At 37.9% G+C, this 27,001-nt stretch overlaps 1 protein-coding gene across 2 annotated transcripts in view; it reads right to left on the bottom strand.

The window, feature by feature from the left end:
* zgc:172282 (leucine-rich repeat and fibronectin type III domain-containing protein 1-like protein) overlaps nucleotides 1-27,001 on the bottom strand; it is a 128,683-nt gene that overhangs the window by 38,844 nt on the left and 62,838 nt on the right. For both annotated transcript variants that reach the window (XR_008808151.1, XM_056262457.1), the window contains exon 3: nucleotides 13,724-15,114. Coding sequence is in view for 1 of the 2 variants with exons in the window: in XM_056262457.1 (XP_056118432.1) it covers nucleotides 13,724-15,102 (1,379 nt within the window). In the remaining variant the exon portion in view is untranslated. The remainder of the gene's footprint in view (nucleotides 1-13,723; nucleotides 15,115-27,001) is intronic.

The following is a 27,001-nucleotide window of genomic DNA, read 5'->3' as shown; positions in this document are numbered from 1 at the left end:
TGGCTCAGAAATTCCTTTATTGCATTAAAGTGAAACCTCAGTCACACATGCTATCTAAAGGGCTTTGCTGTCTAGCTTAAGGGAGGGGGTGTACTTACATTACAACGGATGCATTTCGTCCTACATAGCGTTCTTTTGATCGCTGAACTGCACGATTTTGAGCGATTTGGTATTGAGACCCTTGTAACGCAACCTTGGTTATTCATGGAAAATGTTGCTTCTGAAACGGACCGCTCAATCAAATTTGTTTCACCCTAAAATTCACTTTACGGTTTTTGTTTGAGGTCTCAGACCCCGTGGTTATTTTGAAACTAAACTGTTCAAATCTTTTGAGATGTTCCTCTGGGTCAAAGCCCAGACAGATATTACTGAGGCTGTATCCCTCAATTTTAGACAAGCTCTTTTAGAAAGGTATTTGCTAGGGCCACACTATTTGGGGAAAAAAATCTAATTGCTTTTTTTCATGTGAATAGGATAGGAAAGTTAATAATAAGAATGTAGTAGGATTTTTAAAAATAATTAGAAAGTTGTAGGTTTGTTAGTAGGGCTGCACAATTTAACTGAATAGTTTGTGATTATCTCAATTAGTGTTGTCAAAAGTACAGACTTTGTTTACATGTACTAAAAATACTACATTTTAGAAATGCATTTTAGAAAAGCATTTTTAGCGCTGTTGAACGGATTCCATTGTGTTAACGCGCTCAACAAATATGTCTGTGATTGGCTATGATCCACGCTTCAAAAACATCTTGTCTTCACCGAACGCTTACACAGATACACACGGGAGCGTTTGAAAGCAGGCGTCTATCAGCGGATCCCTAATATATCCACTTATAGACGCATCCGCTGATAGACCCCTGCTTTCAAACGCTCCCGTGCATCTGTGTAAGCAATCGGTTAAGAAGAATCTGTTCAACAGCGCTCAAAAAGCTAGAGAGAAATGCTGGTATCGTCACATTTTTAAAATTTCAGTACCGAATTGGTACAGAAGTGGGTACTTTTGACAACACTAATCTCAATGACTATAATATTTATTATAACTGTATTTTTTTTAAATAAGTAAACACCGCGTTGTCAAAGATGATATTCTGGATTTATATATAGCCAAAGACTTGTATGTGTCATTATATTATTAGCATTTGACCCAAATCAAGGTCAAATGGAGTTACAAGGTTTTTGACCAGTGAGAAATCCTGAGATTTTCAGATATAAGTGTTTTGTCTGTCATTACATTTTCATCAACTTACAGGTTATAAAGTTTACTGTAGCTATGTACTGTACACACTCAATTGTTTCAGCTATGGCCAAAATCTCATGTCATTAAAAACTATTTAAGACAGAATTGACCATGACTCGATGACAAATGCTAGACTAAGAGTAGACACTCTTCTCCATTACTTAAATGCATAAAACATTAGCCTTTATTTATATAATGTTTCTTGAGCAAAGAAAACGCTGTACTTATTCAAATAACCAGTTCTTTATTTACCGTCCCACTGCAAACAAGCAGAGATGGTCCAAACTGTGTGCGGCACTTTACGCTTGTTTTGTTGACAACAGCTGGTTTATAGACAATTATTCTCATTTCAAGTTTGGGGAAAAATGTTGTGCTCCCAAAAAAGCATGTTAAAAGCAACTCAAACTCAGTTGCAGAGATGAGAACTGGTGGAGCATTTCATGTGAACAGAGCTGCTCTGAGACACTGAACACAGCAGATCATGAGTTGCTCACGTGTAAATAAACACAGTGCTGCGCTTCACACTGAAACACGCAGCGCATACATTATTTAGCCTTTAAAATGTAATAATCGCACTATGCCATGTCACGATTATTTTTTATTTTTTTGATTAATCATGCAGCTCTAGAAACTGCTATCCATCCAGCAACATTGTTTGTGTAAGGGTGACAGTGACCCCTGCAAGAACCCATATTAGAAAAATGCAATGATGCAAATAGAAGTCAATAATAAACAGAAAATTATATTCTGAGACCCTGAACCCAAGTAATGTATAATTTTTCAGGAAGATTAAATTGAAATTTACTTTATGATTAGATTAGGAAAAGTCAAAATGGCAAACAGAACATGAGTTGAAATACATTCTTCTATAACACAGAACACCCAATATCTACAGTAGATAAAAAATCCCCAGTGTCGTAGCTTACTAATACATGCTAATTACACCCCCACAAGGAAAATTAATTTTATGCTTCGTTTAAAACAACGGCAGTATAGAGGATGGAAAAGACATGAAAAATGAAGCAAAAGATTTTTCAAAATCAATCTTTAATAGGTGGCTGATTCTCCAAAAATGATAAATAAATGCAATCCATAAAGACGAGGTGCAGAAATGTACCAGAAAAGGTAAAGTGTTTCAATGTTAAAATACCTTCTTCTACCCCTGCTTCATGTGGATAGACAACACTTAGTACATCTTATGTACGAATAATTCTCTCTAAAACACTTTCAAAAACACAAAGAAAGGGAAATGTTTTAGTAGTACTAATTAAATGTGTTTTGTGATGTAATTTTAAAGACATTAACATATTTTCATGATTAAGAAATTGAATAATAACAGCCAAGTGGTTTATTATTTTAATCAGGCACCAAATATTAAAACTAACAGTTAGTTTTAAATAATTGTTAGCTTTCTGCAGATATAATTGAACTTTATGCTTTGAAAACAGTCATTATTATTATTATTATTACTTTTGCCATTATGTTAGGTTAGAATGTGTTCTGTTCTGAAATTTCCTTTTTAAATTATTAAACAACATGTCTGAGGCAGAAAGAATCCTTCTCTTTTATAACAATGATTCCAAGTTATTTTGTTTTGCTAGATTAGCATCTTTTTTTAAGGCTACCTGTTGTCAGCTGTCATTAAAATCACTATCTAGGGCAGGGAGAGCTGTTTTATCTGGAGGGCTATGGCATGTCATTTTAATTAAAGCGTGTCGTCTTGCTCCGTTATAGAGGGAGGGGAGTCATAGTGACGTCCATAATTAAAAATTGATCTGGGGCACTGTAGGAATGATGAAATTCATGGGAGGGAGGAAGAAAAGAGGAGGATCGGTTGATCGAAATGCAAACTCAACATTTTGACAGTCTGCATCGTTAGATGTATATAAGGTATGCAATTGCAATAGGAGGTAACACTTTATAATAACTACACGCTAATAATCATTAGTTAAGCTTGAGTAAACAGTTAATTCATCATTCATAAAGCATTAATAGACATTAATAAGCAGTTTATAAATACAGCTATAAATGCTTTCTTCTTGATTTAAAAGCATATCTATAATTTATTTAATAATTGTATTTTCCTCCCTTTATTAATGATCAATTTATTATTTCTAAATGATTAATTGCATTTTTTATAAACCAGTTATTTAAGAGTTTTCAGTGGTTCACAAGATTACTTAGAACGTGTAAGTAAATGATTAATAAACTATTTAAATGTACAGTCATACATCTTATTATTCAGACATAGTGATGGTTACTTAGTGTGTTAATAAATGCTTTATTAACATGTATTTATGCTGTAATTCAGGGTTAATTCGGGTAGTTATAAAGCATTTAGTAGTGGTCAGTTAACTATGTTTGTGAGCTCATCTAAAGTGAGGACTATTCATGCCTTGTAAAGCATTTATAAAGGAGATTTAAAGGCTGTTAAATATTTCTATGTTCTGTATCACTGTGTTGTGTTTGTTACATTTTAGAAGATTGAAGCGCCTTTAAATCTCCTTTATAAATGCTTTACAAGGCATGAATAGTCCTCACTTTAGATTAGCTCACAAAATAGTTAACTGACCACTACTAAATGCTTTATAACTACCTGTATTTACTACATTTACTTACACTTTCTAAGTGATCTTATGAATAACTGACAACTCTTAAATAACTGGTTTATAAATAATGATGTACTTCATTTAGAAATTATTAATTGATCATTAACAAAGTATGAAAATACAATTATTAAACGCATTATAGATATGCTTATAAATCAAGAAAAAAGTGTTTATAGCTGTATTTATAAACTGCTTATTAATGTCTATTAATGCTTTATAAATTATGAATTAACTGTTTACTCATGCTTAACAAATGATTAATAGCATGCAGTTATTATAAAGTGTTACCCAATAGGGAACTGAAATGTTTGCATCATTACTCAAGTCTTGAGTGTCACATGATCCTTCAGAAATCATTATAATATGCTGATTTGTGCTCAAGACCCATTTCTTAATATTATCAATGTTGGAAAACATTTGTGCTAATTAATATCTTTGTGGAAAACATGATACTTTGTTTCAGGATTCTGTGATGAATGGAAAGTTCAAATGAACAACATTGATTTGAAATAAATCGTTTTATAACATTGTAAATGTCTTTATTGTCACTTTTGATCAATTTCATGCATCCTAGCTTAAAAAAAAAATTGTTCAACAACAACAACAACAACAACAAATCTTACTGACACAATTTGAACCAAAATGATTCACAGAAATGAACCAACTAACATTGCTTTTCTATTGAAGTATAAAACCAAAAAAGTTCTGAAATTTTCTTATGCACTCGAGAACAGAAATGTAATGATGTCCAATGACATGATCTTTATGAACATGTACATGGATTTATTGTAAGAATTCTACTAACAAATGATTGTGAAAATATCACGTTCTATTTGTTGATGAGCTTTAATATATTTAGCGACAATAGGCCTCATTCATGAAACTTTCACAAATAAGTAAATGTTAAGTAAACCTTCCAGAAATCTCTCTCTCCAGATTTGCAAACACTTCATTAACCTCAGATTTAATAGTTAAACATGTGACTACTGTCCAATGAATAAAGGCAAGAAAATGTTAATAGTTAATATGCACACTTTGAATTTGAATAGCGAGCTACAGTAGTAGCTCTATCAGCAAGATTGACAATAGCAAAATTGCATTACTAGATCACTGACAAGTTGCTAATATTGTATGCACAAATATAGTATTTGGATGGGGATTTGTTACACCAACAGTAATCTAGATTACAGCCTTTAATCTACCCAGATAAAGGCCTTTCGTCACGATCAGGCAGTGGTATCACACTTGCAGAGAGTTTGGCATCTGAAATGGAAGGAATGGTGCAGATAACACAGACTTCACGCTCTCTTCTGCAGTCCAGTGATGCCCTTGCTGGGAGTCTTTTTAATCAGCTCATCAGTCATTCATGATGAATGAAACATTAGCCCTTCTCTGCCTCCTAGTTCACACATTAACCATCTGCTAATCAGGACTGATTGGGCACAGCTACTCTTAAGTTCACCCAGGGAAACATGACCAAGACATATACTTTGCTTCTCTGTACTCTTTCCATCACAGCCAGCATCCCGTCATTATCAGTATGGCTGTGTTTGTTTGCCCGTGTAACATGCAACAACCTCATCTGAGTCACGAGAAAGAATCAGGTTAGAAGCCTGGTAGGACGATCCCATGCTAAAGACCAGCACCCAAAACAACACATAGCTGTAGTCTGCTCAATAGAAATATATTGCTATAACATGGCACTATATTTTAACATTCATATACCAGGTGCATGGTTTTTACAGATGCATCACTATTTATGTCATCATGGCAGGTGGTGCAGGTATGCCTTATTATTTCTAACAAACAGGACATCTGGGTCCAGTCAAATATCTGCATATTAGATGGCACACTTTCATTTGAATTATAATTCTTTTGAAATAATTCCCTGTGTGAATAATAATTTAGACAATGTGGGGGGTCCCATGGTTAAGTTTTATTTAATTTCAGTGTTCCTGCATTGTCAATGCGTCCTAAATCACATACTTTGTTGAGTAAGTACTTATTTTGAATAAGTAATTATTTTGTAATCGCTAAAAAAGCATGTTTTATATAGTATGAATGTGTGTAGTGTGAATGTAATCTGGATTTTTACATTCTCCATGTCATTATTATGCGACCTACCAGCGTCAGTTGCGTCGCTTCACTGCATTCACAAATCCTCTCCCCTGACCTCATGGGATTGTAAAGTGCACACTTCAGAATCTCATCGAAGGTAGTAGGTCATCTGGGTACCGGCCTACTCTTGAATGAGTAATGTGAATTTGGACATACTTCTTTAGTCACATTCGCCTACAATACTGCCCTACAAAGGCAAAAGACCTTAACTCACCAGAGTGTGAAACTGAGAAAAATGACTTTAAAGTTTTTTTGTTGTCCAGCCAATTGTATCATAGGTAGGACAATGAAAATTTGCCAAGTAGTTGTCATAATGAATATATTTATCTACATTAAAAAAATTTTAGCTCAAACTTGACCTTTGACCCTTATTCGGAAGTTACTGTATTCTGCCTTTGCATTATCTGCAAAACAATAATGGGTCATACAAAGGCAAAATACCTTAACTTCTAATTTATTGACCATTTTGGCTTTTATCACTCTATACAAACATTTCTATGATAACAACGATAGCCTTAAAATAATATTTAGTAAGTTCTGTCTAGTAAGGGTTAATATTACATCAATAGTTACAAAATATTACAAAATAAAAAAATTATGAGAAAGACCTTAACTCGCTAGAGTGTGGAACTGAGAAAAATTATTTTAAAGATTTTCAGTTGTCCCTCCAAATTAATTATAGGTAGGACACTGTAAATCTGGCAATTAGATGTTTTAGTAATAAAAATTATCTACATAAAAAATCTTGAGCTCAAACTTGACTTTTGACCACTATTTTAAAGTTACTGTACACTCTGCCTTTGCATTGTCAGCAAAAAGTGAGAAGTTATGCCAAGGCAAAAGGCAGTAACTTCCACATTATCAATATTTGGTTGCTGATCACCATTAACAAAATCATTATAGTAACACCTGTATAAAATCTAGTGATCATGGCATTTATTTTGTATGATTTACACTTATAGACATCTACTTATTGCTACCCTGTGCTTTGGTTGCATTCTGGTGGCATTATTAATACATGAGACATGGCAAAATACCTCCATAGCGGTAAGATCTTCAATTGGTACCGAGTGGCATAAGACTTGATAAACGCGCGTTCAAAATGATCACGATAAAACAGGTCCTCGCGCACATTCGACCCGGGGACTCGTTTATAGTATATTCGTGTTCGAAGGTGTCATGCTCCTCGTACGTTCACGAAAAGTACGAACGCAGTGCTTTCCATCTTGAGACTCGGTGGGGAGCGCGCTCTGGACTACCTAGACGACTAATGCATTTATAGCACAACCTTCTGTGTTCTGCGTCTTTTCAGTAGCGGTGGTTTCAGCTGTCTGCCCTATTATTGTGCAGTGCACTTCGCTCGTCCCGCGGATTTATTCCGGACAGTGTGATTGTAGGTACAACCCGCTTGTAACAGCTTGTCTGATGTTGTATGCACCAGCAATTCTTGCTGCATTATGTTGTATGCACCAATATACCGTTGTTGCTTCATTATTATCACTCCCTGTGATATATTAGTCCCGCGTCAGCCCGACTGTGTTCAGGGCGGAGCTGAAGGCGCCGGCGAAGTTTTGGCACTCTGCCAGCTAGATGCATGATTGTTTCAACCAGGTCCGGTACCCGATCTGGGTGAGGCGGGGCTTTAGTTCTTTGTTGTATTCACCTGCTACGGCGTGTGTAACATTTTTTCTGTCAACTCTGCATATATCATTCGCGATGGATAGCCTATCGCACGTTTTTCATATGGAGCGGGTTCAGACCATACTAAATGTTCTGACCGCATTTGTGCTGGACAAAGCTCTGAGGACATCAGAAGTTACAGGGACTGATGGCAGCTGTACAAAGTACACCGGCTACATCGTAATTTCAATTTTAATGGAGAGCAAAACAAAGGCAGAACACCGTACAATCTGAAAGGTAGCATTATTTGATAGAACGCCAGCACCGTAACTTCATATTGACGCGCGGCTAAACAAAGGCAGTGTACCGTAACTCAAAATGAGCGTTCCAAAACAAAGCCAAAGAGGGGTAACTGGTGTTACGGTGTTCTGCCTTGGTTTCTCACGGGCTTTTGGAAGTTACTGTTAAGACAACCCATTATTTTCTCGAAAAAACGACGGAATTGACTCAAGATACTTATCCACATGATAAAGGGGGTCTTGAATGTGCCAAAAATATAAAAAACTAATTTTCGACCAAACACGAAGTTACGGTCTTTTGCCTTTGCACGGCAGCATAGTAGGGAAGTATCCAGTTTAGGATTTAGGATGCAGCCATGAATTTCACTGTTTACTGGTTGCCTGAGTTTGTGTGCCTCGCTTGTTACCATGGTTTCTAGTTGACTTGCGCACCTGTTACTTGTTCCGATCATTCCTGTGTATTTAAACCCCCTGTTCAGTTCAATTTGATGTCTGGTGTCTTCAATGTTAGGTTTGCTCCTGTGTTTTGTTCTGTTTATTCAGTATAATAAAGTTAGATTATTGCTAACGGATCCTCTACTTGCTTCATCGGTTCCAAAAGTTCCAACCCGTGCCATATAAACACTAATATGGTGAGCTATAACACGTAATGATGGGTTCATGAAAATTATAGAACAAAATCCATATAACCAGAAGGAAAAATAGTCCAAACAGATGTGTCCTTTTTCACCACTAAAAAGAGCTTTTCGGTGGTTACAATCACATAGCTATTGAACACAAGTGGGTGCCAGATAGGCAGGTTGCACCAACCATCTGTCCCGCTGTTTCAATAACAACCATATCCACCTTTTCATCCAAAGGCACAATTTACATAGCCTGCTTTTAAAGCACACATGATCTGATCTAATTAAGATTTCAGGGAAGCTCTGGACTTTGCTTTGTGAAGTGGATAATTGCTGTGTTTCTTTAAAAGCATCTGCTGGGGGCCCAGTGAAAATAAAACCCTGAATTTTTCGGTGCTGGTTTAATATCCATTAAGAAAGCAATTAGCAGATTGCTAAGAGTAAAACCTTTCTGCCATTTGTATTAGCAGAACACTCATCTGCCCGTGTTGGGTGGCAACTAATTAAAAGTAGCAACGCCACTTGCTTCAATTCATTTTCAGTCACATGAATGTCGCTCGGCTGTTTTTAAAATAGTTGCTATAGTCTTGTCAGTAACAAAATGTTTTTAAGTTTTTCATCTATTATTTATGTTTTCTCACTATTTTAGCTTAATTTTTATCATAAAAATGTTTAATAGTTTAAGTTTTAGTTAACAATTACAGTACAACACTGCTTCCAGGTAGTGTACATTTATGTATTCGAGTCTAATGCAACTTTATATGAAATTCTTATTTGTATTTTTTTTTTTGCCACCGTTTTGAAAATGGCAATTCCAAATTAGTGAAACCACTAGTGAAAGTGCTGCTTTATCTAATTTAATAGATTTTTTTTTATTTCTTCAAATCCATTATCCATCCATGAATCTCATGTTCAGTGACATTACCACTGTGTGATTCACAGTTAAACAGTGCAGAAATAACCAAGAATGCACATGAACATCATGTGCACAAGCACTGTCACTCGCACCAACTGTGAATTTCAGCACGTCATTCACTCATTTGCTTGTCACGCTGTATTTATTATCCCCTATTCAGACAGGTTTTCACTGAGGAGTTTGTGTTTTGCAGAAAATCCTGTTTAATCCCATCCGAATTGAACATGTCCGGCTAACTCTACTCCTTCACTCAAAATATATGGTTGACCTTGTCAAGTTCACTACCTGGTGCACCTTAATTATAGATTTCAACCTTTTTGACAGGGTAAAATAACAGTTGGTGGTTCCAGTACTGCTGGCATCCCATCCAATGTACAAAAGTAAATAAATAAGGAAAGTCTGATCGCAAACTCTTCTGAAATACTTTAAAAGTCAAGTATGGTGCTCATTTGATTGAATTCCTCCCTTAATTATACACAATTAATTATCTCATTATGTAAGTCTTGCACATTTCAATGGGTTTCGATCCTGTCCGAATCAAATCACATAATAATTGTAAATGAAACATTGTTTGGAAAATTAATCCTATCCGAAGAGTGCTTATCGGATTTCAGAATTAAAAGATGGAATGGAAACAGAGCAAAATCCAGCGTTTTGGCTGTTAAACAACAAAGTGCTCAGTCTCTGATTTATGAGGAGCTGCTTTTAACCACTTTTCCCATGCACTACATGGATAAGCTTATTTTCTGCAGTCTTACACAAGGCTTTCTTAAGGATCTTTATTTAGGGAACACAGCTGTGCTCTTTTCTTCCTCAAAATAAAACACTCAGTCTCAGAGAATAAAAGTATTACCCTCACAAGATGTGCTTTAAAGACAAAGCCAAGCATATGCTGCTGCTCAGAGCATTCTTTTGAAACAATGACAAATTGCAACTGAACTTAATTTGTGATCGCTGATAGATGTGTGTGCTTTCTTCCCACCAGACACTTCTATAAGCAAAGCCACTTAATCAAACCTTTCAACGATTCTCAACGACAATTAAGGCACATTTGTGTTAACTCTCCTGTACACATTAGCTTATGGCTATACTAGCACCAAATGCTACTTTCAACCAAATGATAGCATTGAATGTGATTTGGATCACTTAGATAAGAGCCTACCTAAATGTGCATTCTTTCACTGCTTACAAAATCAAATACTTCTCTACTATATAGTATGCAAAGTACGCCAACAAAATAGTATGTCCAAATACCTGTACATAGTTTCCAGTAAAAAAGTGAGCGACAAATATCTGGATGTCCTACTACTTCCGATGAAACTGTACTATCCCATGAGGCCACAGGAGAGGATTTATGAATGGCAGTGAAGCAATTTGAGTCTGGCAAGTCTGGAATTTTGAAATGGAAAATGTGTAGGAACCCTGTACCCTTATTCATACTATATAGAACATACTTTTGTATACTTAACAGTCACACAGTAAATTCAGATTCAAATTCCTACTCAGATAGCATGCAATTTCGGATGCAGCGCATGTCTACGTTTTTGTTCAGATTTTGCCTCTACTTCATTTCCGATGTTCTTGAATGTTATTCTGATATCTAATTGGCTGGATGAATAAAGGTTTTTTTTTTTTTTTTTTTTACTGCAGCCACTTCATACTAAAGCAATCTGCCCCCAAACCTTTTTAAACTTGGCTTTGTGATTGTAAAATTCAAAGTTTGCCTTGATAAACGCTACCTTTTTATTTACTATATTCAATTCAAATTCAGAAATATAATTAGAACTTCAAGGTCATCAATTCATTTCTGAATGATGCACAACCCTGGCAAACAAATGCATTTAACAAATTACTAAAGTGTTGTTGCCTCTATGTTGCCTATTCATAACATACATATTCATACTCGCATACCTACGGTGCATTCTTTTTGGTGTACGGCTGGTGTTTGGTTGGGCTTTTTGTTTTCAAGTGCCATGTGATCCCCACGTTTCCCTTGTGTTCATGCCATGTGTTTTTTATGTTATTTTATTTGTATTATGCTCTCATTTCATTGGCTTCATTACATTCAGGTGTTGCTCAAGTGCTCATTGGTAGTCTGTGTATTTATAGCCCTGATTTTGCCATGCGTGTTTGTCAAGCCTTATCTTTTGATGCTGTTGTCAACTCCTGTGAGTTTCATGTCAACACCATGCTTTAGTCAAGTTTAAGTTATGTTTATTTTCAAGTTGTTGCTTTGTTTGTACACTTTTTTAATCATGAAATAAACTGCATTTGGGCTCAGAAAATTGACTCGGCTTCAGTGGAACCATAACAGAAAGCTCAATGTTACACAAATTAAAACAAAAGCAAATGGCATGAACAAAAGGGAAACGTGGGGATCACATGACACATGAAAACAAAGAGCCCAACCAACCACCAGCCTTACAATAGGCAGCCTTTCATTTATGGGATAAAAAAAAAATGCACAAAGTAACATGTGCTGGTTTCTTGTCCCCTCCAGCTGTCCTCAAGTGTGAAAAGAAAGCAGAAACCTATTTTGATATGTCTCTATTCGTCTGTTCTTTCGGAGAGGCATTTCAAGGTGTTACTCTTAGCTGTCAGTGGTACATGCACTTCCTGTGGCAGCCTGTCAGAGGAAAGTGTGGCCAGTATCATCACTGATGATAGAGCACAAGTGCCTGTCCAAATACAGCATAGCTTTTATGGATTTTTAGCTGTTTTTGTATGCATTTACCTGTATCATGACTCTGACTTTAATAGAGAAATATGGTACAATGTGGCCTAGACAAACCTGTTGACACGCTTATTCAATCAGAAGGAGGAGCATTGTGGAGATTTGGTTAAAAGGTCAAAAAAAGAAAAGAGAAAGCTTAAGCAAAAGTGACTGGATGCCTTTTTTAGAATCAATCGCTCTGCTTTAATGCGCATGAGGTTTGGAAAGCTGGACTTCTCCTTGGGATGACCCAGTTTCCCAGAATTTCACATATAATCCACTCTTAAACGAATAGTTCAGCTAAAAAAATGAAAATATATGTGCTCCTCATGCTCTACTTACGCATGCAGTGTGAAGTCGTTTGATGTTATATGATAGCTTTATATGAATCAAAATTATACTTTGTTATTCCCTTTTCTAAAATCGTCCCCTCTGGACTCCTTTTGTGCTACACGGAAGAAAGAAAATCATATAGGTTTGGAAGGACATGAGGGCAAATAAATAATGACCGAATTTTCACTTCAGGTGTACATTAATAACTTTAATATTTTGGGTCGCTTGAATAATTTTAAGCCATCTTTATATTATCTGCATAGAGATAGCAATGTTGGGAATGTCATTAGTATAATTCATTTGAATTAATGTATAATTTTCATTAGTGCCCCTTGCCTTTTTCTTCAAATCCAGCATGTACAAAATGTTCTTGTATCCCTGACCCAACAATACAGCTACCAGTATCAATGATTCATAAAGCCAAAGTAGCCTATCTTTCATCCATTCAGTTTTTCTTTTCTTCCAGGAAATGTGTTTAGCTTTTATGGTCATTCGTTTCACTGTCGCATATTGCCCAAGGTTGTGAGATGGATGCTAATTCACGGTCTTCCCCAGCACCCAGACTAATTAAACATACAAAACAGCTGTGAATGAGAAGATATCACAATTGGTGTGGATTCTAAACATTAGAAAAAGACAAATTGGCCTGGTTGGTGCCCACCTCTCCCAGCACATATTTTGTTTTCTCTTTCACATCAAAAAGAATCATCTGTTAGTCTGACCATAGAGTCATCTATCTCTGATATTTCTGTCTTCTTTCATGAATGGGATTTCTGAGGCTCAAAGAACATTGTGCACAAACACTTTGAATTTTGGATATCCCAAAGCTTTAGAAAGTGCTCTGGGAATACATGGCCCATAAACAGTGCAACTTCTGACAGATGAAGCAAACACTTTCTCTTTTATCGTGACAAAGACATCCTGCAGTGCAATACAGATAAAGTTGCGCCTGTCATTTTTTGTCACACTGAAAAATGAAGCATAAGGCAGGTCCATGGAGATGAAGGCCATTGATTGTTCAATTAAACAATACAGTAAATAAACAGATGCAATATTAAAAGCAGGTCCCAGTAATGAAATCAATTGAGATACTTAACAACATATGAACATCATATCATTGCAATGCACTTATATAGGAGAAGGCTAGATACGTTGTTAGATGCCCAATTGCACCACAATAACATTGTTATGTTAGCACAACCATTTAGCCTTCTATAACTGTAATTAGATTTCACAAAATAATGAGATATCTTACCTGTAGACCAAGGTGTCATCTGCCGAGCTATTGTACTGAATCTGATACATCCTGATTCCAGGGAAATGTTGTTGCGAAGGCCACCTGATGAGTGCAGAATTTGCCGTAAGCTCAGCAAGTACCACCTTCCTCTCCTGAGACCTGGTCTCATTGCTGACTGATGAAGTCGACTTAGCAGAGGTTAGAATATCGGATGGACCTGGATCAGGTTCTCGGATCCGGTTAGTGCTGTTAGCTAAGTGTGGCAGCGGGCTGACCACCAAATCCACCGTGCCTGTAGATTCCCCCGCAGCATTTGACGCAATGCAGGTAAAAACTCCTGTATCCTTCAAGGAAGTGATGTTGATCTCCAAGCTCCCGTTGCTAAAGCTTAAAGTACGGGAGGTGTTGGCGATTAGACGGCCCTCTGGGGAGATCCAGTGAACGTCTGGGTCTGGGTCCCCATTGGCCTTGCATTTCAGGCTGGTGGGTTGACCTTCCATGACAAAGGTTTTGGGAGATTTCCTTGTAATCACAGGGGGATCACAGATGAACTCCTCTTCTGGAATTGTCCAGAAGTACTTTGCCATAAGGTCAGGAGGTGACGCGCAAGTTTCCAGGTCATCCTCTCGCGTTACCCTTCTTAGCCAGAGTAGTTCACAGTTACAATGTAGTGGGTTCCCTCCAAAACTTAGGACGAGGGAGGAAAGGGGTGAACCTTTTGACTTGGCATAAACTGGTATCCTAAGGAACAATGGGTCAGGGGGTATTTTCTTTAGCTTGTTGGATGTCATATCCAGACGTGCTAGTTTGTGTAGGTTCGAAAAGACTCCTAGGGGGACATGCTCTATGAGGTTATGGTCCATGTTGAGAGTGTTTACATTGGTGAGGCGTCCTATAGTGTCCCATGGGATATCCACCAGGTTATTGTACGAAAGATCTAGGTCCTCAAGAGTCCCCAAAAAGTCATCAAATGCATGTGGCGAGATGTTGTGCAGTTGATTGTTGGCAAGGATAAGGTGCCGTAGGTTCGTGAGTCCTCGGAAGTGGTCGTCCATGATGACGCTTATGCGGTTACTGTCCAGGTGCAGTGCACGCAGCCGCTTAAGATCGGCAAAAGCATAAGGCAAAATCTGGCTGATGGTATTGCGGGACAACGTCAGGTGCAAGAGACTGGTCATGTTTGCAAAATCCCTCCTCCTTACTGCGGTAATAAAGTTCTCTGTGAGACGCAGCTCCACTGTACGCCGGTCGATGACTGTTGGCACAAAAAGCAGACCAGTCTTGGCACAGAGGATGGCTAGAGATGGCGACAGGTTCTGGCACATGCAACGCTTGGGGCACAGCTGCCCCGAAGCAGACACAGCCAGGACTAGTAGGGAGAAGATCAGCCACTCCATCTCTCGGGGGAACTGCAAGACAAGCAAACACAGTGTGCCAGTGTGAAAACATGTAAAATGTACTCTACAGCTGAAGTTCTAAGCCAATGACTTTGTAAAATGCAATGTCACTGTATTGGATGAATAGCCCTAATCAACAACATCACGTTGCTAACACTGGCCTAGAGTAAGGGCAATAGTTTTAAAGGATTTTTTTTTTTTTCACTATTGGTCTCTGTATACAAATCCACAATCAAATTCATGTTCTTTTTGGGATCTCAGAGATTCCAAGGCTGTATTAATACCTTGGAAAGTGTACTTAACAGTGATCAAGTGTATCAAGTTGAAATATCTTGGCTTATTTTTATTTTTTATTTATTACTTTATTTCAATAGGGTCAGTACACAAAACATGATTCCAGCCAAAAGCTGAAAAAATGCATTGCGAATACATATATACATATGTATGCATACATATATACACCCATAAAATAACGCTAGATACCTATTTTAGGGATACTTCCAACCCTGGCAGCATATACAGTATATACATGAATAAACCAATATGCGTACAGCTCTGGTTTGTTCTAAACCAGTGCTTAACCATCATTGTGAAAGGCTTTATAACATGTACTGCTTTTATTTCAATTGGCAACGTGTCAAAGCAATCAAATTGATCCCAAACAGAAAAAAAAAGTGATTAGAATGGATGGCAACCACATTTCCAAAATAGTGCACTACTTCTTTTTAGTAAAACTGAGAGGTGAGGCTTCAATAATATCTGTCTCTGGGCTTTGACTAACTCAGGGAAGGGAAAATAATAAGTTATTTAAATTGCTCTCATTGTTTTTAGACATACATTTTTGGGGCCTCTGAGAGAGAATTTTTTTTTTATGAATACAGTATAAAGGTTAAAAACTAGGTTATTTCTTTCACCGTGCATCACAGCTTACAAGATACACTGATGTCAAAAGTAAGAATCCTTTTACCACTGCAAAAGAAGAATATGGCTTTTCAATGTTATGGTTACACAGTAATGTAGAATCAAATCATAAGTAAGTTTGTGTGGAGATGATGCAAGGTGGCAGAAATATGTAACCCCTTCAAATTACATTAGAAAGTCTGCACTGCAAAAAAAGAAGAACAACAACAAAAAAAGAAATACAGCATGTTTTTCTATTTATCAAACTAGATTCCTTCGAGTGCAAACATAGAAATATCAGAAGAAAAAAGAGGCCAGTAAAAAAAAAAAAAAAAAAAAAATCACACATATTTAATTGTTTTCTACTCTCAATCACAATACAACCAGTTTTCATTTTACAGATAACGTTCAATCAAATATCTGCACTTCATGAAATGTGTGCATCTCAGCAGGTCTTAAGGTAAGCGTAAAATAGAGATTAATCTTTGTGTATATTAAGCTGCCACGCAACAGGACTGAAACCACAGCATTACGGAAGCAAATCTGTCCTGCTGAAACAAAAAAGTATTTTGCTGAGATGCATCTTGTGAACTAGATGTATAGCTGTTATTGTGTGGTTATGCTATGACATCATACAGCTGCTCCTCTTGTTGACAATATTTATGACAGTTTCAGCTGCAATGGCCGTTGGTTTTTACAACATAGCGGTCTATGTGAGACTCGTTATTGGCCATTAAATTGTGTGTGACTTTGGAAAAAGGAATCATAAACATGGAATTAAATCATGCCACTGTCTTCAATAAGTTTTTTTTTTTCTTTTTAGGTATTAAAGGAACACTCCGACTTTTTGGGACTTTAGCCTCACCTTATCCCCCAGAGTTAGATAAGTCCATACATACCTTTTTCATCTCCGTGCGTGCTATAAGTCTGTTTGACGTGCACCGCTAGCCTAGCTTAGCACAAAGACTGGATGTAAATGGTTGCAGCTAGCATACTAATCCAAATAAGTGACAAAATAACGCAAACATTTTTCTATTTACATGTTGTGATTCGTATAGTCACAGAGTGTACAAAAAACAAAGTCACATGAGACACAGACATATTTTAACCGTATAAATACTGGGAACTATATTCTCTGAAGGCGAAGCACTGCTACTTGGGCGGAGTGATAACCGCAGCACCTGAGAAGCGCCGTGGTGAGGAGCAGAGAGCGCGTCTCAGGTGCTGCGGTTATCCCTCCGCCCAAGTAGCAGTGCTTCGCCTTCAGAGAATATATAGTTCCCAGTATTTATACGGTTAAAATATGTCTGTGTCTCATGTGACTTTGTTTTTTGTACACTCTGTGACTATACAAATCACAACATGTAAATAGGAAAATGTTTGCGCTATTTTGTCACTTATTTGGATTCGTATGCTAGCTGCAACCATTTACATCCAGTCTTTGTGCTAAGCTAGGCTATCGGTGGGTGCGTCAGATAGAGTTACAGCACGCACAGAGATGGGTATGTATGGACTTATCTAACTCTGGGGGATAAGGTGAATAGGCTAAAGTCCCAAAAAGTCGGAGTGTTCCTTAAAGTACTTAGAAATGAACGCAGATTGAATCCAATGTAACCATGGATTTAATTATAGTTGCCTTGAGTGAGCCAAATGGATTTGCATCTCATACAACACAACATAGCCATGTAAAAAAAAAAAATTGGATAAATCAGATAAATTCCCTCATGGGACTTGTTTGAAGACTTGTTTCATAGAAAGTTATCTCTGATCTAAGCCTACCCATCTGATTTGGCATCCAGTTAAATGTGTGTTTTTCTGCACCACTGGCGTCAGCAAAAAGCCTGCTGTTCTTTGTACTTAATTACTGAATTATCTGTATTTAATTGTTGATGATGTGGCATGATTCAGGATTGTTCTTCAAAGCTCCTCTCAGATTTGCAGTTATAACAACAGGTCTGTAAGCTCAAAACTGAGCAGAAGTAGGTTTATTCAACTAACATGATTCGATTGCAGCTTTAAAAACAGTATATAAAAGACACAATTTATTCTACCATTCAAAGTTTGGTGTCACATCTGATCTGTGTTAGTGTTTTGCTTGAGTTGGACTTTACTTGCGTTAGTTTTGCGCTGTTCTCAATTCAGTTTCCGGTGATTTCTTTGTTCATGCTCTTCTGTTGCCATGGTTTTTGATTTGCACTCATGTGTTCCACCTGTGTCTTGGTAATTATTTTGTTTAGCCCCAGGCTGTGTCCGAAATCGCCCCCTATACCCTTAAATAGGGCACTATTAGAGGGGATAACCATTTGTAGGGGTGTCCGAAACCATAGTGGACGTTATCAAGTACACTCATTCAATCCCATAATGCACCAAAATAACGAGTGTACGACTGATGTATACTCAAAGGCTAGATACTACCCATAATGCACTATGAGGGTTGTGCTGAATGAATTCCTGCATCTTGCCAGAAGATTGCGCTCACAGCTGAATCATCCATCTATTTTCCGAACCCAATTTTGAACACATGTCCAGTGTGTCTGTGTACTTGTCTTGGTCTGATCTCCTCATTATGTAAGTGTTTTTTTTTTTTTTTTTTTTTTTTTTCGCGAGTTTTGTTTCCTGTTAGCCTAAGAAGTGTGTCCCTGGGTTTATTTTGATTACAAAGAGAAACTGCTTGCAAATAGATCAAGCTCTTTTGTTTTCATCTTTGTTTCCAACACCTGCATGACATTTGGGGGCGAAATGACACATTTATAAAGTTACAAAAGATTTATATTTCAAATAATTCTTGAAATTAATCTTTTGAACTTGAACCCTCTATTCACTGAAAAATCTTTAACAAATATAGCACAATCTCCACAAAAAAAGAAAAAAAGAAAAGTTTTCAGCATGTTTTCTACATTTATAATTAACAAATGTTTATTGAGCACCAAAATCAACATATTGGAATGATTTCTGAAGGATCATGTGAGACTGAAGACTGGAGTAATAGCTACTGAAAAATTATACTTTGTAATTGCAGGAATAGATTTTTTTTTTTTAAATATGTCAAAAAAGAACAGTTAAAATAAACAGTCAAAATAAATAGTTCTTTAAATTGTAATGATATTTCACACACAAGCCACACCATACACAGTATTTCGGAATTTCCACTCGGAATTAGTAAAATATTAGTTCATGGCAATTCAGATACAAACCGAAATACCCTTCAGAACAGTAGCCAGTACTTCTTCTTAAATGTCTCCATCTGTAAGCAGCTTAGATTTAAAGAACGAATGGTGGATAAAACTACCTGAAGTAGAAGGAGAGAGTGACACTTCTCCACTTTACTCTGATGTAAGTGAGAGGCGGTAAGTGATTTCCGGAGTCTTTCTACCGTTCCGTGCCTCTGCGACTGACAGAATTCCTAGCCCAGAGAGCTCTGATGCAATGGAGATGGATTACCAAGTCCATGTTTCTTTCTACCAGAGTGCCCATGGGCCCTGTGAGGTAAAAGTGTGGTGAATCGATATGAACTTCCTTTTCCTGGAAGGAATGGAGAAAAATAGCCTGACAGACTCTCAGAACTCTGATCAGATGCACCATTATTTTTAGCTTGTTTTGTTTTTGTCCGTCCATTCAAAGCGGCTGCATATTAGTGGTATACTTTGCTACAATGCATGTATCATCATGTGACTCAAACTCCTTTGTGCTTCAATCAGTGTCATCCAGTGGAGAGCTCTAGAATCAAGCAATCACAGTAATCATATGCTGCCTCGGGACTTGAGACGTGACCCGCAGGGCGGATGTCATACTTGTCTGTCACTCACAGTGTGCGGCGAATTATGAACTGAACGAAGGCTACTGTATAGAGCTTTTCAATTAAAAATTCTCAAAGGATTTAATTTGACACAATGGAGGCCCAGTTGGGTGTCATCAAAGACGGAGCCCCCTTTGGGGTACACCAAATTAGCTTGCAAAACTGAGTAAAAATATAAAAATACAACTCTGAGACCAGCAGAGACACAGACCTGAGCTTTTTACACTGATATCTGTCTCCAGCACTCATTCATCTCGGGTAAAATTATGCCCATTAGTTCATGTTGCTATGACAATCCAAAACAGAGAGTGCATTAATCACATCCCATTATCAGGCATTTTATCTTAACAGTGGGCCTGTGGTTTGGTTCTCAGTATTGAACACTGATCTGAATTATATCAACACAATGACAACCTGCAGAAACAGGCAGGTTTTTTTTCTAAGCCAAAACAGATGCTTCGAATACATAACGCATTCAAATAACAGCAGTTAGCCATTTCCACTGTTTCCATGGCCTTTGAATCCATCACAATCCTCCTAGTTACTGAAGGCCTCATTTGACTGCAGATGTTCCCTGGTCCATTTAACATGGCTCGAGTTTCCAAATGAAAAGCAGTGGATTCATATATTCACAGTTTGGAAGTCTTCTCATTGAAGAATATGGAGACGTTGTGCTCACAGACTCATGCAGGATGGGTTGTTAATTGTTTGTTCTGTGTTAAGTCTCAGAGGGAGACGATGCCCTGAATATCCTTGGCACTGGAGTAACTTCCAGACTTGTTTCAAATTATCAAAACAGTTCTTTAGGTGGTCTACAAAATCCACAGATCCTTTATAGAATAATTTGTTTCGTTTGTGGTACTCGATAGAATTCATTTCACAGATCTCAAGGTGTATTTAAATTTTAAAAAAATAATTTAAAATCACTATGTATAGTCTGTTCTCATTGATGACTCATTTTCAACTACACATATTTATATGCACTGTGTAGTGCACACACACACACACACACACACACACACACACACATATATATATATATATATATATATATATATATATATATATATATATATATATATACATAAATCTGCATGTAGGGCTACTGTGTGTACTTTATTTTAGTACTATAGTACTATATACATCAGAGGGGAACAGTCAGGGCTAAACAATGTGTAAAAATATTTTTTTTAAACTTTGACAATAAATCTACAGTAAATCCTTTTGAGGAAAAAAAAACCCCTTCTGCCTATTCAGTTTGCGTTGTGTTGTGTAGATGCCCATTTTCTCCATATTAGGACATAACGCTTTCGGCTCTGTGATTGGTGGTCCAGCTGTCGAATTACAGAGGGCCAAGCCATAGCAAGTCAATGAGAGACAAATTTCAAATGACAGGAAAATGTACCAATCATTATCAGCCCTCTAAATGGGTGGGTCTTGTTTTCTCCAAGTTTATGACAAGTTATGCCCGCTGTGAGGGACATGATCGGAATAAAAACAACCCGCTGATGAAATAGTGCTATTCGCTATGTAAACCGCAAGCAGTATTCTGCCCTACAAAGGCAAAAGACCTTAACTCGCTAGAGTGTGGAACTGAGAAAAATGACTTTAAAGATTTTTAGTTGTCCCGCCAAATTAATTATAGGTAGGACACTGAAAATCTGGCAATTAGATGTTTAAGTAATGAAAATTATCTACATAACAAAATTTTTAGCTCAAACTTGACTTTTGACCACTATTTTAAAGTTACTGTACTCTGCCTTTGTATTGTCAACAAAAAGTGAGAAGTCATGCCAAGGCAAAAGCCAGTAACTTCCACATTATCAATATTTGGTTGCTGATCACCATTAAAAAAATCATTATAGTAACACCTGTATAAAATCTAGTGATCATGGCATTTATTTTGTATAATTTACAATTACCTAGCCTTCTAGTTATTGTGCTTTGGTTGCATTCTGGTGGCCCTATTAATACATTAGACATTACAAAATACCTCCATAGCGGTAAAGACTAAAGAGTATCTTCAAGTGGTACCGAGTGGCATAAGACTTGCTAAACACGCGTTATAATATAATGTAATGATCACGATAAAACAGATCCTCGCGCACATTCGACCCGGAGACTGGTTTATAGCGGTGGATCTGAAAGACGAATACTTTCACAGGCGTTTACCGAGATTCGTGTTCGAAGGTGTCACGATCCGTTCACGAAAAGTAGCCTATAATGCAGTGCTTTACCCCTTAAGGACTCAGTAGGGAGCGCGTTCTGGACTACTTAGACGACTAATGCATTTATAGCACAACCTTCTGTGTTCTGCGTCTTTTCAGTATGCGTTGGTTTCAGCTGTCTGCCCTAATATTGTGCGTGCACTTCGCTCGTCCCGCGGATTTATTCCGGACGCTGTGTTTTGTATGCATGCTTTTAACAGCTGTTCTGATGTTGTATGCACCAGCACTTCTTGCTTCATTCTGCTGTATGCGACAATATAACCTTGTTGCTTCATTATTATCACTCTGTGTCTGTGATATTAGTCCCGCGTCGGCTCGACCGTGTTCAAGGCGGAGCTGAAGGCGCCGGCGAAGTTTTGGCACTCTGCCAGCTAGATACATGATTGTTTCAACTAGGTCCGGTACCCGAACTGGGTGATGCGGGGCTTTAGTTCTTTGTTGTATTCACCTGCTTCGGTATGTGTAACATTTTTCTGTCAACTCTGCATATATCCTTCGCGATCGATATCGCACGTTTGTCGATGGAGCGGGTTAAGAGCATACTAAATGTTCTGACCGCATTAGTGCAGGACAAAGCTCTGATGATATCAGAAGTTACAGGGACGGATGGTAGCTGTACAAAGTACACAGGCTACATCGTAATTTTAATTTTAATGGAGAGTAGCCTAAAACAAAGGCAGAACACCGTATAATCTGATAGGTAGCATTATTTGATAGAACGCCAGCACCGTAACTTCATATTGACGCGCGGCTAAACAAAGACAGAGTGCCGTAACTCGATATGAGCGTTCCAAAACTAAGCCAAAGAGCCGTAACAACAGTTACGGTGTTCTGCCTTGGTTTCTCATGGGCTTTTGGAAGTTACGGTTAAGACAAACCATTATTTTCTCGAAAAAAACAACGGAATTGACTCAAGATACTTATCCACATGATAAAGGAGGTCTTGAATGTGCCAAAAATATCAATAACTCATTTTCGACAAAAACGAAGTTACGGTCTTTTGCCTTTGCACGGCAGTATTAGTTAGGAGCAGGGCCGGCGATTGCTATAGGCGAACTAGGCGGTTGCCTAGGGCGACAAATGTGTTGGGGGCGCGGGCGCCCTCTAGTGTCGCCCTTGGCCTACTTCCCCTTAATCACAGAATTAGAATGACAAGCGAAACAAAAACATGTTTATTAAACATGATCATCCTAAAAGGCGCCCCTCAGCCATACATTTATTTACTTGTCAACCTGATTTTTAGATTGAATGGATGATTATTGTCGATCATTTCCTAAAGGGGGGGTAGGGGTTAGTTGCGTTACGTTACGTTCTATGGTTACGTTAGGCAAGTGCTCGGCTGCTGCGTGCGCTGATCGAAAATGAAGCGGTCTAAACCCTCTGGTGCACAGGGGCGAAAACGGAGAAAGCAACAAGATAAAAAGAAAGCCCAGTATAGAGGTAAGTGTTCTCATCTCAGCCATTAAGGTGTCAAATGTTCTGGCCATCGGGACTACCGGGAGATTCCCGCGGGGCCGACGTGCTTTTTGGGCCGACACATCTCATACTTTTATTTTTCTATGTTTCTATTTTTGTCTTAACGGCCCATACAACTCGTACATCGGTGGCCCATTCGTTTTGTTTTACTTAATTGACGGCGCTGGGTTACTTCCAAATATATAACTTACTTTCAAGTATAGAAATTTGTACAATAAGGCTACTTATGAAAGTTTCCTTTATTTTTCAGTGCATTTGTTTTACAATAGCCTATGGCTATTACTGTCATCATGGGATTAATATTATATATATTATTGTTGTAGTGTAATGTAGACAGACACTGTAATAAAAAGAGGTTTGAATTTTTCTTTGTTCAATTTGCACACTGAATATGGGTTGGAGCTTTTAGTTTTGAACTCTCATCAAAGTGCACCAGATTGATGAATTTAACATTAAAATGCACAAAAAAATTCTTATGCTACGTTCACACCGGACGCGAATAGCGCGTCAAATTCGCGCCTACCGCGTCTAGTTATACGCTTGACCACTTTGAATCCATTCGCGCGTCAAGAGCGAAATTGACGCGCGTAAAAAACAAAACTTTGAAGCGAAATTTACGCGCGTCTGAATCGAAACCCGTTGGCGGCCATCTTTTTTATGTTGATCGAGCATTCATCGAGAGAGTCAACGCTCTGTATTTGCTCTGAATAGCATATATTCTGAATACGAGAGCAGAACGGCGGCGTAGGGGTCATCGTCGCCGTATTTGTGTCCACCAGACCCTTCAAAGGCGAACCCAGTGTGGCGAGTTTCACCATTTGCTCGCTCCAGGAGCTGCGCCTGGATGACGGCCGCTGTCAGCGGTACTTCCGCCTGTCCCACGCCCAGCTTGATGACCTGTTGTCCCGCATCGGAGCGAGGATCACCCTCGCCCTCATCCACCTAATCTGTCATTTATTTTTGTTTTGATGATAAATGGAGCCAGCCTCCAAAAGTGATTAATCTGTCCTGTGATTTTTTTCTCTCGCACACACATCACTGTCCAGACACGAATGTTGGTTGTCTTTACATTATAATAATCTTTCATATAGGCCTAATCTAGATATGGAATAAATAGCATTCAATACAAAATGAATATGTCTCATAGGCCTATATTGAAATCAAGTTTTATGTGATAAAATATTTGCTTTGTTGTGCATTAGAACTACATTAGAACCACCGTCATATTACAAAATAATTTATTGAAGCATCCAGATACTTCACCACGTGACAGCAGCATGCAGCTAGGCTCCTGATTGGTTAACGCGGCGCGAATTGACGCAGAAGTTCAAATTTTTCAACTCGGGCGGCAGACGCGAATTCGCGTCAAACGCGTGAATGCACAAAATGCACCATTCGCGCGTAACGCGCCAGACGCTCAATTCGCGCCATTCGCGCGAACTTGACGCGCGAATGAGGCGTATTCGCGTCTACCGCACCGCGCTCTACGCCTCATTCGCGCCGCAGGAATTTTTTACGCGCGTAACGCGTCTTTGCATTGACTTAACATTGAAATCACTCGCGCCTGACGCGCTATTCGCATCCGGTGTGAACGTAGCATTACGGGGGAGATACCCCCGAAACCCCCTTAACATAGCAGCCTAATAGATTAGTAATAATAGTAGGCCTAGAGGTGCAGTTTTAATTTATCTACTACAAGTTATGGTCAGATAAAATATATTTGTACAATGCAACTATAAATACCCTTGAATGTTCTTTGTAGCATTTGTATGAACAATTTATTGTTGAAGTATTGTTGACTATAAGAGCATTTTTGTTTAGTTTAAAAAATACTCATTATTTTTTTTTGGGGGGGGGGGGGGGGGGTGCAAAACTCAATTTCGCCTAGGGCAACCAAAGGGTTAGAGCCGGCCCTGGTTAGGAGGACATTGTTGCTAATTTATTATCCACGCCATTTTCAAGATTAACTTTTAAAGAAAAGCTGGATTTAATCTGCAAAGGAAGACCTACACCAGAGCTTAATTTGGTGCAGGAAGCCAGAGCTTTTGAAAGCATTTCACTGTTTTATTTATGTTAAGCTTCATTTGAGAAAAGTAATTTTGCAGAATTACCGGTCAATCTGTAAATTTACCAACTCTGCAATCATTATGCACATTTGCTGTAGTTCTGCATAATAGTTCATTTTTTCCCAAATAAACCATAAGTTTATTATCGTCTGTTACATACATTTAATCACCTGCTGTCTAATGATATTATTAATTATCAACATTGGTTCCAAAATGCCACGCTGTTCACTGTCTATGATGCAGAAGTGTCTGTCGTTAATTTGTTTTGGTCTGAGGGCTAAATCAAATTTTGTTTTGTGTGTCATACATTTTGCAACCTGGCCATGTTGTCACCATATTCAGCTAAAATGCACACACCGATTGTGTGACGAAGCAATTATTTGTAATGAGGATTTGCATTTTATTACATTTACTTTTATTTTGGTGATAACCCTCAAACTCACTTCGCTGACTGCTTGCATATAGTCAAAAGTAACTAATGCAGTTCTATAGAAGAGGACGTGGTAAGCTAGGATACTTTTATGCTGAGTTTACTTTTTCACGACGAGGGAAGGGGGTGAGAGGGCCAAGGTTCAAGAGTCACACTAAACTATTCTGACATGTTGTTGCCAACACTTATACTATCATATGCTAATGTCCACATACATAAGAACAGCTTTAGCCTACTTTATTCATATTAATGCTGAAAATCTCTATCTCTACATTGTGTTTGGTAAAGGTCACACTGTAGGACACGGAATAAATGAGAATGGAACCAGGTGCACATAAACAGTGCAAAATGAATTGGCAGTAGGAGGCAAAACTTAAACTATTTTTAAATTGAAGAATCTTTACTTCCTGTTGGGATTCTGATTAGCAAAATTATGCTAAGAGCACCAATAGATTGCTTGGTTAAAATTTTAATTTTTCACCCATCAGTAACTGGTAAAATGTTTTACACGTAAGGTAAATGCATAAACAGTCATTTGTAGATAATTGCAAATATCTTTTTCAAAAGTTTCAGTCTGTATTTATGTCCATCTTTGCAGTCTAACCAATTCATAAAAATCAAAGAAAAAGTCCTTGATTAACATGCCAGATAGCCTATATAAAAAGGTTGGCCATTTAATTAGTCAAATATACGGATAATGGCAGTTTTCTGAATGAAACTCCATTAATTCAGAGATGTCAAAACACACACAGCCATAGAAATGTAAAGCTGGGTCAAAAGAGGAAAAAAGGAAAAGTGGCAGTTTGGTTTGATGACCCAATGTGAATTACAGAGGGCATTCTTAAAGAGCTCTTTAATACACAAAGTGCTGCAGGAAGAGAAAACACAAACAACACATACTGAAACACATAATTGGCCGTGACCTTTGCGCAGGGCTCCTGCAGAACTGGGCAGCTCTTCAAAAGAACGGTTTCAAGGAGAAAGGAAAACAGTGGAATACTCT

This window comes from Rhinichthys klamathensis, unplaced genomic scaffold (genome assembly GCF_029890125.1).
Source record: "Rhinichthys klamathensis goyatoka isolate OS25496 unplaced genomic scaffold, OSU_Roscu_1.1 h1tg000192l_1, whole genome shotgun sequence".
NCBI lineage: Eukaryota > Metazoa > Chordata > Actinopteri > Cypriniformes > Leuciscidae > Rhinichthys > Rhinichthys klamathensis.
The sequence above is the reverse complement of the archived record's forward strand: the minus strand, read 5'-3'. Positions and strand labels throughout refer to the sequence as shown.